General features: G+C 42.4%; 1 protein-coding gene across 2 annotated transcripts; it reads left to right on the plus strand.

Annotated features, from left to right (window-relative positions):
* The first annotated feature begins 3,892 nt into the window (after positions 1–3,892).
* Reg-5 (Rhythmically expressed gene 5) lies at positions 3,893–11,342 on the plus strand. 2 transcript variants are annotated; one of them, XM_014349484.2, is made up of 4 exons: positions 3,893–4,264; positions 6,081–6,252; positions 6,851–6,946; positions 9,873–11,342. In XM_014349484.2, exons 1-4 carry the CDS (start codon positions 4,151–4,153, stop codon positions 10,238–10,240), a joined length of 750 nt encoding a protein of 249 aa, XP_014204970.2. In that variant the 5' UTR covers positions 3,893–4,150; the 3' UTR covers positions 10,241–11,342. The 2 variants fall into 2 exon arrangements, with proteins under 2 accessions (XP_014204970.2, XP_014204969.2); XM_014349483.2 differs by having other exon boundaries at positions 3,897–4,264; positions 9,870–11,342.
* The last annotated feature ends 4,445 nt before the right edge of the window (positions 11,343–15,787 follow it).

Here is a 15,787-nt window from a genome sequence, read left to right on the forward strand (position 1 = left end):
GCGCCTGTAGTGTTTTTGACCCGCGAGACACGCGGTGGAGATAATCTTGGTTTATGGGTAACTTCTCGCGAATGCAGGCCTCGAGGAATGCCGAAATGTTATTTTATCGGCTAGGAGCGCGTGTATGCGTCTAGTCGAGAGGCGTCGCGATGGCGTCAATGGTTTTTGTAAATAAATGTGTCAGCAGCACGATGGTACGGCTCTCTGGTGTCGGGTTCGCGTGAAATCATCGTCTTTTGCGCGCTCGTTGGTGTTTTTTGTTGATCTGTTTGGGTGATACTTGTTTTTATGACCGACGCATCGCGTTGCTCACATTATATGCACGCGTAGCTTGCAGGTGGGAGTCGTTGCGGTGTCCGGTTGGAGGATGACTCTATTGTGCGACGGCGACGCAGTGAAAATTTTCCTTTTGCTTGAACGCCTGGATTTGGGAATTCCGTCTTTACGCTTACACGTTTTTTGCGTTTCATTGACCTTTACAAGATCGCATTGTTTTGTAATTCAACAAACAGTACGATTACAAGTACAAAGTAATTTTTTTTTTTTTTTTTTTTTTTTTTTTTAATAAGAAAAGTCTTAAATTAAACATGTGATGAAAGTACAACAATTTGAAATTAAGAGACACGATAGTAGTGTTTCGTTAGAAATGTATTTTTAAAATACAATTAAAAACTATTGTATTAATTTTTCAACTTTTTGGAGAGAATATTTGTGTCAAAGCGGTACGTGGCTACCGTAACTTTAAAAAGCTTTGAGCTCCTTAATATAGTCAGATGTATATGAATGTGTTCTTTAGAAAATTCTTCAGTTTTTATGGTACTTTATTAACAAATTTTTTTGAATTTTAAATTTGCTACTCATGTTAAACGCGTTTCGCGTGATCTGCACCACTGCGACTGTACGTACCACATTCCAAAAAGAGATCACAATTTTAGTTAAATTTATACTCATTTTTTCGTCTTTGCAATCGCTCTTTTACTAAATATTACAGATGCAATGGTTGTATTGCCACTCATATTTTGCTTTAAGACAACTTTTAAATCGAACGCCATAGTATAAATAAATCAACAATGATTTTAAAATGTTTTTCCTAATAAAAATGTGTGCAAATTTGTGCATTTTTTAAGGAACATTCAAACATTACGCCTAATTTTATTTCATCTAAATGAAATAAATTTTTTTGTCTAAATGTGTTTTTCAGAGTAAAAACAAATTGAATACAGCATTACTTTTGATCACATTTATGTTATGAACTTATTCCATTTTAATTTTTGCTGAAAATTTTTTGGAATTTTGTATACATCATTCTATTTGATTGTGTTATTTGTAATTTCATCAATTGCATTCAATTGACTAAAGTCCAAAACGTACACGATATTACGTCCATCTCTTTTTTCAATTTAATACAATAAAAAAATTGCATGCTCCTCTGAGATAATTTTTAACTTGTCATCGAAACTTTCCAAAGATAAAAAAAAACGCACGACGAACGACGCGATCAAAACATGAAAACATCAGATTAAACGTTAGTCCGGTCTCCCGTACTACAGCACAAAGTTAAAAGCTTCGCAGTCTCGCCTTCAGCTCTGGAGGAAAACATTGCAGGTCAATCGCGTAAGCTTCGACACACTTTTAGTTCTCCTCAACTTGAACTTGAAAGTGTAAATATATGACACTTGCTCTCGTTGCGTGTTTGTACACGTCACTCGATACATTTGAACAATAAATAGAATATACGTATACAATTTAAAAAGCACAGAAGAGGCGAATGAACGAACGTATGGACCATCTCGAATTTCCGCGTTTCACAAACTAATATGCCATCTGTATACGTATAAGGTCACTCGTAGAAACGAAATTTTCCTATCCTCATTTCGGTATAATATCCACCGTAGACCGCAAATATATTTGAAAAAAAGGACCCACACCGCGTAAGATCGAAGAAAGAAGAAAAAAAAATAGGCACAACAATAAAATCCAGCGACATTCCTCGCTCTGTGGGCAGGTAGAAAAAGAGGAGTTTTCTGAAACGCGCGAAGCCACGGCTCGGGGACAATGAAACAGAAACGACTGTATACGGTCGCGCGCTGGCGCCTCTCACGGGCACGCGCATTCATTACACACACGCGTACGGCCGGTGTTAGCGTCGACACGCCGCTACATTATAAATATCCATTATGAATTCCTCACCTGATGGGCAATAACGCAAGCACCACCAATACCCGGCTTTTATCGCGAGAAATTCTTCTTTGTTTTTTATTCTTTTTTTTTCCCCCGCGACGTGCGAAAATCCGTAAAAATAACCTTGACTCACTGTGTACACGGACCGAGCGAAAAACCCTATAAATAACACGCGTGGACACATTAATGTCGAAAGAATCAAACTAATGATTCCGCACATCCAGTCATCGTCATCGAATTCCCACGTCACGTCCACACGAGGATCCTAAGAGCTATACATCCGCAGCAACTGACCGTGTACTATGACCATTGACCTGCAGTATTATTTTTAGTCATTCGTTCACTCTTTGTTGTAAATAATTGTTTTCGTATTTGCTTTGTTTCATTCAATTTAAAAAAAATTTTTTTTTAATAAGAATACCCACTTTTGTTATTGCAAGCTTGTATTGAGTAGTCAATGTCAGGGCAATTTTCCACTGTTGCCCGGACCACGTCTGTTTATTGGTCTTTAGTAAAGATTTCATGAGTTAAAAGAAAAGATATGGCTGTTGGCATTACTTTCATCGACACATTTACATCCACTACCTACATACTGTAGGTATACACTGTCGTATGAAGGACGGGGTACAGTGAACTTAACCGATAAAACGGACTATTTGGGTGTCCCACAGAACTCGATCCTCATAATCTTGTTGCTTTACCGATGTATTACAGAAATGTTTAAGCCAACTTTGGCTCTGGATGACCTACAAATTTTTTACTTTGCTACGTTTTGCATTACTTACGCGGAGATGTAGTCGAGTTAAGATTTCTGCGCTGCTATTCCCTCTCGTTGAGACAATTGCTCGATCATGTCATTGAGCATCCAACTGCTACAGAATGACTGAGTGCTCGGTACGTTGTTGATATACAACAAGGGCTATAAGTACATCATCTCACCTCAAACAGGAGAATCTTTGATGTGTAATTATTTTGTGGAAGAAATGATTTACACAGTTTTTTGAATGCGTTTAAGGCTATTAATATGTCACACGTTTTCCCTCAACAATCGGTATTGTTTTACTGTGTTAAATGAATGAAATCTGTTCATATCCCATTTAAATGCACACCAGTAGAGTAATTCATGAATGACAATTTTTTTTTCCTTCCTATTTTAATTTATGTATTATATTATTATTTCTTTTTTTCATACGTAACTTTTTTATTTTACTACAAATTTATAAATGAATGTCCCCAAAAAATTTGCAAACGATTATTCTTGACACATATACCCTGTGATGTGTAAACTTTTCCATTGTACATTGACATTTTTATCGTGACATTTAACGCGCGTTCACGCGCACGTGGAACATTCAACTCTCGTACTAAAGCGAACCGCGACGCTTCGGTAATTGCAATTCCGTACGAACCGCATGAGCAACACAATCGCACGTACATCCATCGGATCATCTCCGCATTGCGTAACAAAAAAGAAAAAAAAACAAAAAAAAAAACAAAAAAAAATTATTCGCGATCGTAAACCACGGGAAAAACCAGATCGGGCCCCGCACGTTTCCCGGAGGTTTGACGCGCGAGAGAGTCCCGGCGCCTCCGATCGGCAAAAAAATCCGAGGCGCGTACAAACAAAAAGACAACGTCAACGCAAAAGGAGGAGGAGGAGGCCGGTTGTTGTGATGAGCTATACGCGCCGAGCATGAGGGAAAGGCCGATCGTCCCGGTGGGGATCTCTCTCTCTCTCGCTCGAGACTCTTCTTCGGCCGAGCGCATAAAACCAACGACTCGCCGACTGGCGCTCAGTTGACTTTCGAGAACCGATTGCGAGAGATCGCGCACGATTATACCCAATTGCGCGTTTTATCTTCCATCATTGCTCCGACCTTCCGAGCCTCGTCACTAGTGCTACATTTGTGCATCACCGTACCCCGCGTATAACGCTCAGTGACCAGTGAGGAACAACCAAACCAAGACGATGGAAGCCAGAAGCTTAATATTGCTGCTCGCGGCCGTGGTGGTCGCGTGCTTCGTAGCGTGCGCTCGCAGCTCTGCCATTCCCATGTGGGAGTTCCTCACGAGGGAGGAAAAGGTGAGGACCTTACACCCCCCTTCGCTGTATATACGCGGTATTGTTTCCCGTACAGTGCACAGTGCGATTATTGGTTGTGGTAACGCCGCCGACGCGAGCCATACCGATATCCGGTCCGATCCGAGGGGACGTTTGCCGAAGATCGGTATAATCGCGACTTTCATCTTAAGGCCGCTGGACACCAGGCGAAGTTCAAGAGCGCGGGTTTCTTTCTCCCACTCCCTTCATCCGGCCGACCGGACCGCGGCTCGGCCAACTTTTCCCGGGGCGCGGTGTGTGTACGGCAAACAATGGGCCCATCGCTTCTGCTCCGGCGCACTTCAATCGAGCGCGACAATGCGCGGGGAGGCTTTTTTCTCCGAGTCAATTAAAACTTTTAATTTTCGCGGATGTATACGAGGGGGAAGAAGGAGAGAAAAAAAAAATCGGCATATGGTTTAGCTCGGTGGATTTATCTGTGTGTATATATATGTAGATCGACGCGCGCAACAAAGAGCGACGCGGCGGCTTTCCGCGCTAATTACGTCCCATCCGGCGTTCGTCGCCCGATAGCTTTCTCTCGGCACTCGTCAATCCCGATTTCACGTACACGCAATTATCGGCGTTCCCGATCACAAATGTGTGTGTGTGTGTGTATATATGCACGCGCGTAAAACCGGGCCACATCACCCCCGCCCTCTGCGATATGTATTTGGGTCGAGCGCGCTACAACGCTCACTATACGGATTATTTGTCTCTTTTTCGAGCGTAGGTATACGGACTTTTTTCCCACTCGAGCGAGCGCGCGCGTCCTCTCAAAGAGACGCGTTGTTTGTTTCGGAGGGAAAAAAAAAGTTGCGAGAGCTCGAAAGAGAGAAAAAAAAGGGAAAGTTTTCCTTCTTTGCCGAGAGATCGCTTATGAGCGCTCAGAGCCGAGAAAGCCAAATAACGAACACTTTGCGCTAACTGATAGTTACCCACGTCGTTAAGCCAAACTGAGTAGTGTTTGCATTGCACTGTGTATATATATGTAAGTGTTTTTCTTGCGGTTCCCTTTTTTTTTTCTTTCATTTATTTATTTATTTTTTTTTTTTGTAAAAATTGGCCATTTGCGAAAAGTATCGAGCAACGTTGTTTTTGCGCAGCGGCTGTACGTGACGAACATCGAGCGCGTGCGAGTTGACAAAAAGCATCTACACATCGATTGCCCGTGAGTAGAGGAGTTCCCGAAAGTTCCGCCGCTCGTTCGGCTAACCCAGTTAAGGGCCGCCTTTTCGCGGTTAGTTAGCCACCCCATCGGTAACTTCAGTTTGTTCCTCAAGTCAACTTTTCGTTCTTTGCTCCCTCCCCGATTGTTTTCGTCATCGATTCTCGAAGCCTCCCCCCCTCCTCCCCGTTGCAAAATTATTCGACTCGCGTGTGTATCTTTTATTCTCTTGGACCTCCGTTTTTCGCAAGCTCTTATACGCAGCCGTGCACGCAAGAGGATTACACAACCACCGGTGGTGTCCCTCGCAAGGGGGGGGGGCAAGTATTGATTTCCAATCGGCCGCTTTACATTTGCACCGCAACAAAAGCGTCTCGTCAATTACCCCCACCACGTGACGTGTACCAAAGTGTCGGGCCGATAAATTCCTGCGTAAATTCCTCGCGCCGCGCGCTGATTGTAATAACGTAAAAGACAAAACATAAATGCCTCGAACCATAGATCGTTCGCACTGCAGTTGTACGCCGGGGGATTCCCCGTGCCGGCAATTATCCCCTCCGCAGAGTCCATACTCGTTTCGGGATATTCCTGATGGGCCGTAACAATTTTATGTTCCCCCTGTGATTGCAGATGAGCCACTTGTACCGGATCTTCAACCAAGAGGTGTCCGAGTTTTGCTCGGAATCGCCGATGCCCGACTGCAACAAGAACCTCTTGATCACCGGCTTGAAGAACCTCGCCCACCTCGACGACGATGATCTCGACGGGATGGACCCCTACCAGCGCGGCGCTAAGGACATCAGTAAGTGTACACCGTATTATTGTTCTTCTCGCTGGCAGATATGAGTTTTCTCTTTCGTGACGCGCTCCTCTCTCTCTCTCTCTCTCTCTTCGTCCCTGCCCCTCCAGGGGGAGGGATACAAGTGGCGTTATTAACGTAATTACACGGTGATTTCTCTCCCACGTGGATGCTGGTTTTTTTTTTTCTTCTCGGTGGCAATTAATGCGCCCCGTTTTCTCGGAAATCAATTACGAGCTTGGATGCCGTTTGGATTGATCATTCGCCGAAAGTAAACATCGCCGATTTCGGTTGACCGGCAATTACGCTAGCGCATGGAATTTTTTTTTTTTTTTTTTTTTTCACTCGTGGTAAAACATACTTTTAAAAACAATTTCACCGCATCAGCCGGTAGTGGATGATGTAATATATATGCGCCCGTGAAAAGTCGGGGAATGAAAAGAGAGGTAATATAGAGCGGAAAATTCAATTGAGAAAGACGAGGAGGAGGGAGAAAATACGGAAGATTAACGTTAAAGGGGAAAGGGCCTCGGCCGAGCGTGAAACGCCTTAATTAAACGCGGATTTTTCACCCCACGCCTTTTTCTTTTGTTACCCGCAGTCTGGCGCAGCATCGTCGGCAACAGTAGCGGCAGACAGCACGAGGCCTCGCGCCTCGGTCAGCACTCCTTCCACACCACCGAGGACGATCCACTGGGTAAGTGCACTTTGTTTATGTTTGTCTGTCACTGTACACATACACGCGCGTGTGTGTGCTCATTTGCCTGCTTCGTACATTCCGTGATTGCCTGGCGCGTATATCTCCTCGTTAGCTCCGGAGAGCTGCTATTATACACCCCCCCCCTTGATACCGCTGCAGGTGAAATTTTCGCGTGTACAAGCACAACGCGGGAGCTTATCGATCGGATCGGATCACGCGTGCGTGGGTATATACGTGCGGCGAGAGAGTTTTCTTCTTTTCCAGGGGAAAGAGAGAGAGAGAGAGCGGGAGCGCTTTCTAATTTCACGAGACGAGCCGTTTTCGCCAATTTGCGGGAGCTGTATGTGCGCGAGTGGTTTCATATCGAGAGATCGGAGGCTTCGATGCGTGTAGGTCTCGATTGTCCGGGAGAAAAATAAAAGTGACTCGGTATAATTTTTCATCAGATCTTCGTTTATTTTCGGCATGTTTGTTTTTTTTTTCCCCTTTTGTCTCGTGGGCGAGACTCAATCTGCGCTATCTCAGCCGGCGATCTCGCGGAAATGCATCAGCCACCGTGGCTCCGGTAGACAGAACGACGAAACGAAGATAAATCTGAAAGATCTCTGAAAAATCCCACAATTCGCATCTTCCGCGTGAAAAAAAGGAAATTCCGCTTTATTTTTGATTAGCCCTTGTTCCCGAAACCCAATTTGCCGATGAAAAATCTGTTACTCCCGTCGCCTTTATCTTTCAACCCGAAATCACAAACGGGGGCAAACAGAAGGGCGCGACTTTTCCGAACCCTCTGCCGCGGAGACACCTCTCGAGACTCGCACACACACATCACGCATTCGGTTTCCGGTTACCAAAGAAAATCGGCGTTCCAGCGTATACACGTATACATATATATACACGCCCATTTCCCGAGACTCGCGATCGCAATCTCTGTCCTTTTGTACGTACATATATACACATATACGCGCGCACAGAAACACTCGATCGACTCGACGTAAAAGTAATCGCGCCCAAGAGACAAAATCCGCAGCGCACCTCGCAAAGGACACGTATACGAAGGAAGGAGGGAGGAGGACCATATGGAGAAAATAAGAAAGAAGCGCACCCACACATCCGGAAAGAGGAGGAGAGAAAATAAAAAGAAACTCTCGAGTGCAGGTCTATATACACACGTAACCCAAGGGGAGGGGCTCGAGAGCGTATACGGCGTTTCTCTGGCGTTCCCGCTGGCACTGCAGCTTTTCCTCCGATGACGACGTCAATGGCACAAAGAGAGAGAGAGAGAGAGAGGCCCATATCGAACGCTATTTCCGCGCTCTCGCTCCTACTACTCGCGGGATCGAGGTCACTTTTTCTGTTTTCTTTGCCTCGACGACTACGATGACTACGGCAGCTCTTCGGGGGAACGAAGAATGGGCCTCTGCTCGCTCAGCTTTCACATTTTCTCTCGGCTCACTCATATAAGTATATACCTCCACGTGTATCTTACACGGCGGAATCCCAGTCGCGCGTTTTCACGTGTATATATACACACACACAGGAGGTGCTGCGAAAGCACGAAGCTGCCCTCGTCTTTTTTATTTTTCCTCCCTTACCCTAATATACATGTATGTATATATAACAAAGCGCAAAGCAGCGCAAGCGTGTGTACGATGTGACCCTTTTGTCGTACCTTGATTCTTCGCTCGTTTAGATGGGGCAGTTATAGGGCGCTCCTCCTCTTCCTAAGCCGAGCGCGACTCGTTCTTTTTTCGAGCACACGCGACTCTTAATTTTTTTTTGTCACCGTATCTTGATATTCCTTTTACGCTGTTAGGTCTCTTTTCCCCCTCCATCATATACCATACAATGACGAAAACACGAGGGGTGTATGAGACGAGAAATCGAGCGTGTAGTAGATGTGTAACGATCAAGCGCTTGACACGTACATCCGTCGCATGTGAGAGCCGTCAAATCGTCCGTTCGATTTGCTTCGACGAGGTATAATAATCGCTTACCCGTGAATTACACGAGAATAAGGATGAAAGAGGAGGGTGCGAGGGCACGCACAAAAGGGGGGCATCGGACGAGGATCATTAGGGACCGCGTGTGCAATGTATAGTGGCAGTCAAAGGGAGCGACAGCGATACCCTCGCCGAGGGTGCGAACAAACGCGTGGGAGGAAAAAAGGGGCGTTTTCTTTTTTTCGCCAAAAGCCTCTCTTTCTTACCGCGTCAACGTAACCCCTGACGGACGTCCATTGTACGGGGGAGCTTCGGGATGGACGCCCCGGGAAAAAAAAAGGTCGGCTTTTTTTGTATACGCAGTCCAGAAAGGGGAGGGGGAGTGTCGTTGTGTGTGCTCGTCGAGAAATTTGTTTCGCGAGCATTGCGACATACATCGCCCGTGATCATCAAAGTTTTACACGCCTGCGTGACTTTTGGATCTTCTTCTTTGTCTTCCTCTACGTGCACCACTGTAAATCCTAACGCTTGAATTTTCATGTAACTATAGTTGCATTGTATGGTGCACCAAGTATGTCTCACCAGTTTTTTAAGGGGAAAACCCAATGTAGAAAGACCACATGGGGTGAAAAACCTGGCTGTCACGGATTTACCGCGCTTATACGGCAAGCGTGTTCAATATGTGACAGAAATAACGTACACGCCTTTTCGCGTCAATCTCTGAAGAAGAAAAGATTTTTTTTTTTCTTTAGCTCCGGTGTTAGGTGAAATAAATCGGCGAAGCATCGATTTGGTTTTTCTTGAGACATTTATCAGCATTCCTGTGATGCGTTTAATAAAATAAAACAGTACTTTTAACGTGTATGGCAAACGTGTTGCAATCACTCGTGTACGCTTTTTCATCACTCACAATTACAATCGAACAAACATTAAAGAAAACTATAGAAAAATCTAACAGAGAATTTTTATTTTGTTTACAGCAGTCGGTGACAACCAGCTGACCCAGGAGTCCACGTCGAATAAAGACTACGCCCACCCAACGGAGCACCGGGGACCGTATCTGACGGGTCCAATGGTGATCCGCGTGTACCCCGACGGCCGGCCGGTGCCCAAGGAGGACCAGCGTCCCTTGCCAAAGGACGAAGACATCGAGGACATTCGCTCGGCCAGCCAATTGCCCACCATCGTGGAACTCGAGTCCGGGACGGACAAGGCCCAGATCAGGGTGCCCTCTACCGCCATCCTACCGCCCCGAAAACGCCCCAACGGACGGAACTACGGGCCCTGGTTCTACCCCCGCGTCGCTCGGCCCAACAACAACAACCTACTCGTACGCGAGAGGTTCTATTGACAAAAGGGACCGTCCTTCATTCACTTCGAGCAAAGACTGAGTCGATTTTAATCAAGAGGAGTCGCACACGAAAGAAGAGGCTTCTGCTCTGCGTTACATTCGTGGAAAGAGATCGGCGTCACGTACGCGTAGGTATAACGGACACACAAACGTGACTGCGGGAAAAGCCGGGACGATCGATCGGAAAACTTTTCCGTGCTACATATATATATACCGCGAAAGCGGGGAAAGATCGCGACCGGCATACCGATGACGTGCTCCGGAAAAGAGGTTCCAGATGTCTGCGCGTGTGACCGTACTTGGAACGAGCTCGACAAGGCACACGCTTTTTGATTAGCAAAGGAGTGTTTGATCGAAGGGCGCGCCCTTTTTTTCCCGAAGAACGAGGCTATAACTCTGTTATCTTTGTTTTTTTTTTTTTTTTCCTTGCAATGTTATACATGCACGTGTGTGTGTTACGTCTGAGGATAAACTCTTGTAAATATACATGTATACATATATCATCGCACGCGTAATGTGCTCATTTTGTAAATACTCGAACGTGCTTTCCTTTCATCGTCGTAGGATTAATAGGGTGATTGCGCGCGTTGCTCATTTTTTTTTTATCTACGAACTTTGAGCCATCGACGCTGTACCTCACCCTGTAACCAACACCTTTATGGGCGTACGAAGCGTCGATTTGGCGTATAAGCAGAGATTTCTTTTTTTCTTTTCTTTTTTTTTTTTTTATGTGCACACACGTCGAAAACCCGAGGCGACCTGTTTGCTCGCCGATTGATATCCAACGCGGGCATACAGAAGTTGGGGCAAACTTTTTTTCGCCGATTAAGGCAGCCCTTTTTTTCCCCTGCAAGCAATCACCCCTCGCGTAACGTCACTCGAGATGTATTATTAGCTTTAGTGGATCGAGTAGTAAATTATTGTTATTTATAATTACTATGTCATCGCCCTTGTTTCTTTTTTTTTTTTTTTTATCTTTCATACATGCGAGATTAGTTTTTAAGGTGAGTGCTTTTTGTATAGCTGGTATTTGAACGATTTGTTGAAAATGTTTTTTGTCCGATGAATAAAGCGATTGACCTGAACGTTAAAAACAAACCGAGACTGTGCGTTTTATTTGTTATTGCTGACTCCTCGACTGAGAAATAGTTGCATCTTCTTCGTTGGGGAAAAAAAAAAAGTTATTTACGAAGTACCGAGAAGTTTGTGCTTGATTGGTAATGGCAGCTATTGGTGCGCTGATGGGAAAAAAATTAAATTTGTTGGAGGATTACAAACAACTTTGGTAATAGATTATGGTTATTGAGTATTTTTATAGGAGAAACTTTATGATAACAGTTTACAGTCAACGAGATAATTAAAACTTGACGTTTTATAGAATTTTTATTTGATTTTTTACCCGCACAACTTTTTTTTTTATGTACGAAAAAGAAAATTTATGATTTATCCTTTGTCTTTGTTAACTTGAATTATTGATAACACGAATAACTACTTTACGGATACGAACCTACCACGTCATGATTGATAATAAAATTGGACGTAATAAATAACTTAAAATCTACCGGTACACTGGCATATTAAAATTAATTATCTTAAAAATATCGGAGACAGCAAATTAATTTTCAGCCACGACTATTTAATAGTAAGGATTTATTATTTAAATGAGCTTAAAATTTGTCGAAAGCTTCGTCTTCCAGATATATTAGAAGATTGTGGTTCCTACTCGAAGATGTTTCATAAAAAGGGAAAAAAATTTCCAAATCTTTTACCATTGGGAGAGCTGAAGGAAAAAATTCACAAATCAATGGTGTATATAATTGAGTATATGTTCCGAGAGAAAGTTATCGGTCCCATTTGAATACAAGTTTGTTGTACAGTACTCTTTTATCTAAAAAATCGTCAAACATGATTAAAAATAAAGTAAACAGGTGGATTTTTAATTCATAATGGTAATAAATCAATGTTCTATGCGACAAAGTGACAAATAAGCATTTCACTCTGGGATGTAATGCGGATGATCTATAACGAAAAAAAATAGATTTCATCCTATTATAGGAGAAAGTGAATATTTTACCGCAAAGTATTGAATACACGACTTGCAAGTATATGTTTGAATTAAAATGTTTTCTTTTCCCTTGAAGTTTTCCACATAGGATATCATCTTAACGCTTTCAAATGAAAAAATCGTTTTTTAATTATAAGCAGAATAGTATATTACGCCACTAGGGCGGAAAGTGCGCTCAAGGGCGGGAAGGCCTCCGCCCGAGTCGCGTATCCTATTTTTCTCCTTAAGGGCGCAAAGTGAGAACGTATTTTGTCTGGTTAATGATCACTTCAATAGAAATTTAACTACAGGATTAAAAATGAAAAATATTTATTCAATGTCTATCTAATGTACACAAAGCTTATTTTGCATCAATTATTTAAAATTGAGTATGATTTTATTTTTATAAAATAATAAGTCTAAAAAAGTAGTCGGTAAGGTAGGGAATTTTTTAAAATAAGTAAGAGTTAATTGTTAATAAACGAAAGTTCGCATCAAAGGTTGTGCGGGGTCCAGGGGCGGCAGCCCCTGGTGGGGGACCAGGGGGCAAAGCCCCTGGCGGGGGTCCAGGGGGCGGAGCCCCCGGTGGGGGGTAAGGGGGTCAAAGCCCCCCCCCCTCGTCCAAAAAATCAATTGATCGTTCGATTAAAAAAAATTTACAACCATTTCCCGAAAAAAAAAAAATAAATTAAATTAATCTAATCTCCCGAAAAAAAAAAAACTTGGTGGAATGAGAGTATGAGTATCAAAAAATGGCAATCAGAGATATAATACTCCCTTATCGTAATATTATATTTTTTCTTAAGAAATTATACACAAAATATACTTATAATAGAATTTCATAAAATAATCAAGTCTTGTTTTGAAGATGTATAAAGAAAGATATTTGATAGATGTCGCATATAACATATTGATAATGTACAGCACCAACTACAAAATTTACTAATTTTTCTTATTTGCGGGCGGGAATGTACTTTCCGCCCTAGGGCAGGAATGTACTTTCCGCCCTAGGGCGGGAGGTTCCACTTTCCGCCCGTGAAATAGGCACTGAAAGTACTTTCGGCCCTCACTTTCTGCCCGAAAGGAGGAAAAATTGTTTTACAGCACATAAACATTTTTGAACACATTCAATTCTACAGATTTCAAATGCAATGATGCAGAACTTTTTGTAATCTTCTTCCATAAAGGCAAGTTATATACAATTTTAACATCGATTACAAGTGTACTATATGGCCAGTAATCGTAAATCATAACAAATAAATTGTGGGTAAAAACATATAATCTACAATTGTTTTTTTTTTCCTACAACAAACATTACGGTCCACCTTCATAAAAATCTAAGTACTCTCGCGGTCTTTGCAACCACTTGAAACAATCGCCGAGTTTTGCTCTACCGATCGAGCTGCGTTTACAATCTGATATACTTACATATATATTATGTGTAATATAATAAAGTTTTTTTATTATCATTAGAGTCGTGTTAAAGTATGAATGGCAATTTTAATCAACAAATTCGACCGCTCAATCATGAAATTCTCAATAAACCGAATATTCCTGTCAAACAAAAACCTGTGCTATTTCACAACTGAGACATCCAAGCATACCGACGAAAACAACAGATTCCATGGAGATCGGCAACTCAACGAGTTACCGATCAAACCCTTACCGTCTCGATCGGCAACGCGGAAACCTACACGGACCCATAAACTAAAGAGTCCCAATCGACGTTATAGTTCGAAAAATACACAAAGCAGGTATGCCCATCGCAGGTGCGATGGCGCACAATACAAAATAATGACAGCCTCGTTGTTGGCGGCGATGTTTTCTCGAAAAAAAGGGAACAAAGGGGATCGTAGGGCCATGTGTGTAAACCATGACTACAATAGGGGCACGTACCGGCTGGCAACATTGGGGACCAGCTGTCTTGCTCCAACACTATAATATACATAAGTACAGGGAAGCTGCACGACCCAGTGCGTATAATTGTGCTGCAAAATATTGTAGGTACTAGGTATACGCAAGTGGCGCAATGTCACTCACGCCTAAATGTATATAATAAGGTAAAAAGGTACCCATGCAGGATATGTATGTATACGTGTACGTACATGTGCGTCTGACGTTTAATCGTCTTCATCGTCGCGGTTCATTCGAGTATATCAAGTGCAGTGCATTCAGACGGATTAATTGCGCATATGGCGACGCGTTCTCTTTCATAGGTGCCTATATATTGTATATACCTGCAGGTAGACGTGTACATGATGCACGCTTTGCGCTCTCAAAGAACTCGCTACTTTTTTTTTTCTCTTCTTTCTTTTGCTTTGCAGATGGTGTGGATGCAGGGGACATTTTTCTCTTTTTTTTTTTTTTTTTTTTTTTTTTGTGAGCGAGGAACGCTTACTTTCTTTTTTTTTCGAGCTCTCGTGGAAGCTGCGCGCTCTGGTGTAAAATTTTTTGCGCTCACCCGGGAAGACTTGTAAGCGCAGATTTATTTTTTGATCACTTCGGTGTTAAGTACACACACACGGGGGTTAACGAATTGGCTATATTTATGCTGTGCTTTGATGGAAAATTTTTTTTTTTTACGGTGACTTGAATTCGATCGGAGCATCGTTGTGTACTGAAGCAGTTTTAATTTTGTTCAGGAGTCGTGCATTAGAGAGCTCGTGGAAAACGAATTTTGTATTTTGACATTCAAATTTTTAATTTCGGAGGGCGGATGTGGTTGAGCAATGCCATCCCATTAACACTAAAAACGAACAATTTTGGTATTTGTAATTTTAAAAATGGTCAGCGTGCAAGGTCTACGAAATGACTTGCAATGACGAAATGAAAAGTACAAAATAAGTAGCCGTGATTTTTTCACTTTTTTACGCCTCTCGATTTAATTTAGAGCGTGGCCTCGGTGACCGAACAAAAAGTGAAAATGTTTCGCTGGAAAAGACTTCGTTACAAGACGTAATGACAGCCAACAAAACAAAAAGATTTTTGTCTTACACAATTTGATAAATTTATTTTCGACTGATTCAAAGGTGATTAAATTGACTACTTGATTTTATAAATAATCATAGAAAATAGACCAATTCTATTTATTTTCAATAGAATTTTAAAATAACATTGGAAGGACACAATTATTTTTTTTTCAATTTGAATTTTAATGGCAAACCCCTTTCTCTTTGTACACGTGCTGTGGACAATTTAAACGTTTAAATAGACACAGTAGATTGAAAAAAAAAAAAATTCTGAATGATTGGGTGCACTTTGAACAAGAAAAAAATCTCTTGTAACTTTTAAAAGGAAAATTTTTTCTCGCTCAAAGTAAGCGAAATACAATCTAGAAAAATTTTTCGTTTATCTGCAATTGTTGATAATCTTTAACGAACAACATTTTGAAATCCGACGTATGGTTCCCAGACCGAAGCAACGCACATCGTATCGCAGTCCCACGTAATTGTATGGATCCATTATCGCGTATACGCGCTATCTTTGCCTCCAAACGCTCTCAC

This window comes from Copidosoma floridanum, unplaced genomic scaffold (genome assembly GCF_036245765.1).
Source record: "Copidosoma floridanum isolate Cflo_tuat_1 unplaced genomic scaffold, Cflo_Japanese_pri ptg000019l, whole genome shotgun sequence".
NCBI lineage: Eukaryota > Metazoa > Arthropoda > Insecta > Hymenoptera > Encyrtidae > Copidosoma > Copidosoma floridanum.

Excerpts from the sequence above, each read along its gene's own strand:
- Reg-5 (XM_014349483.2), top strand. The coding sequence starts at position 4,151 with ATGGAAGCCAGAAGCTTAATATTGCTGCTCGCGGCCGTGGTGGTCGCG. Across the intron at positions 4,265-6,080 it reads TCCTCACGAGGGAGGAAAAG|ATGAGCCACTTGTACCGGAT; the intron begins GTGAGGACCTTA and ends CTGTGATTGCAG. Across the intron at positions 6,947-9,869 it reads CACCGAGGACGATCCACTGG|CAGTCGGTGACAACCAGCTG; the intron begins GTAAGTGCACTT and ends TTTTGTTTACAG.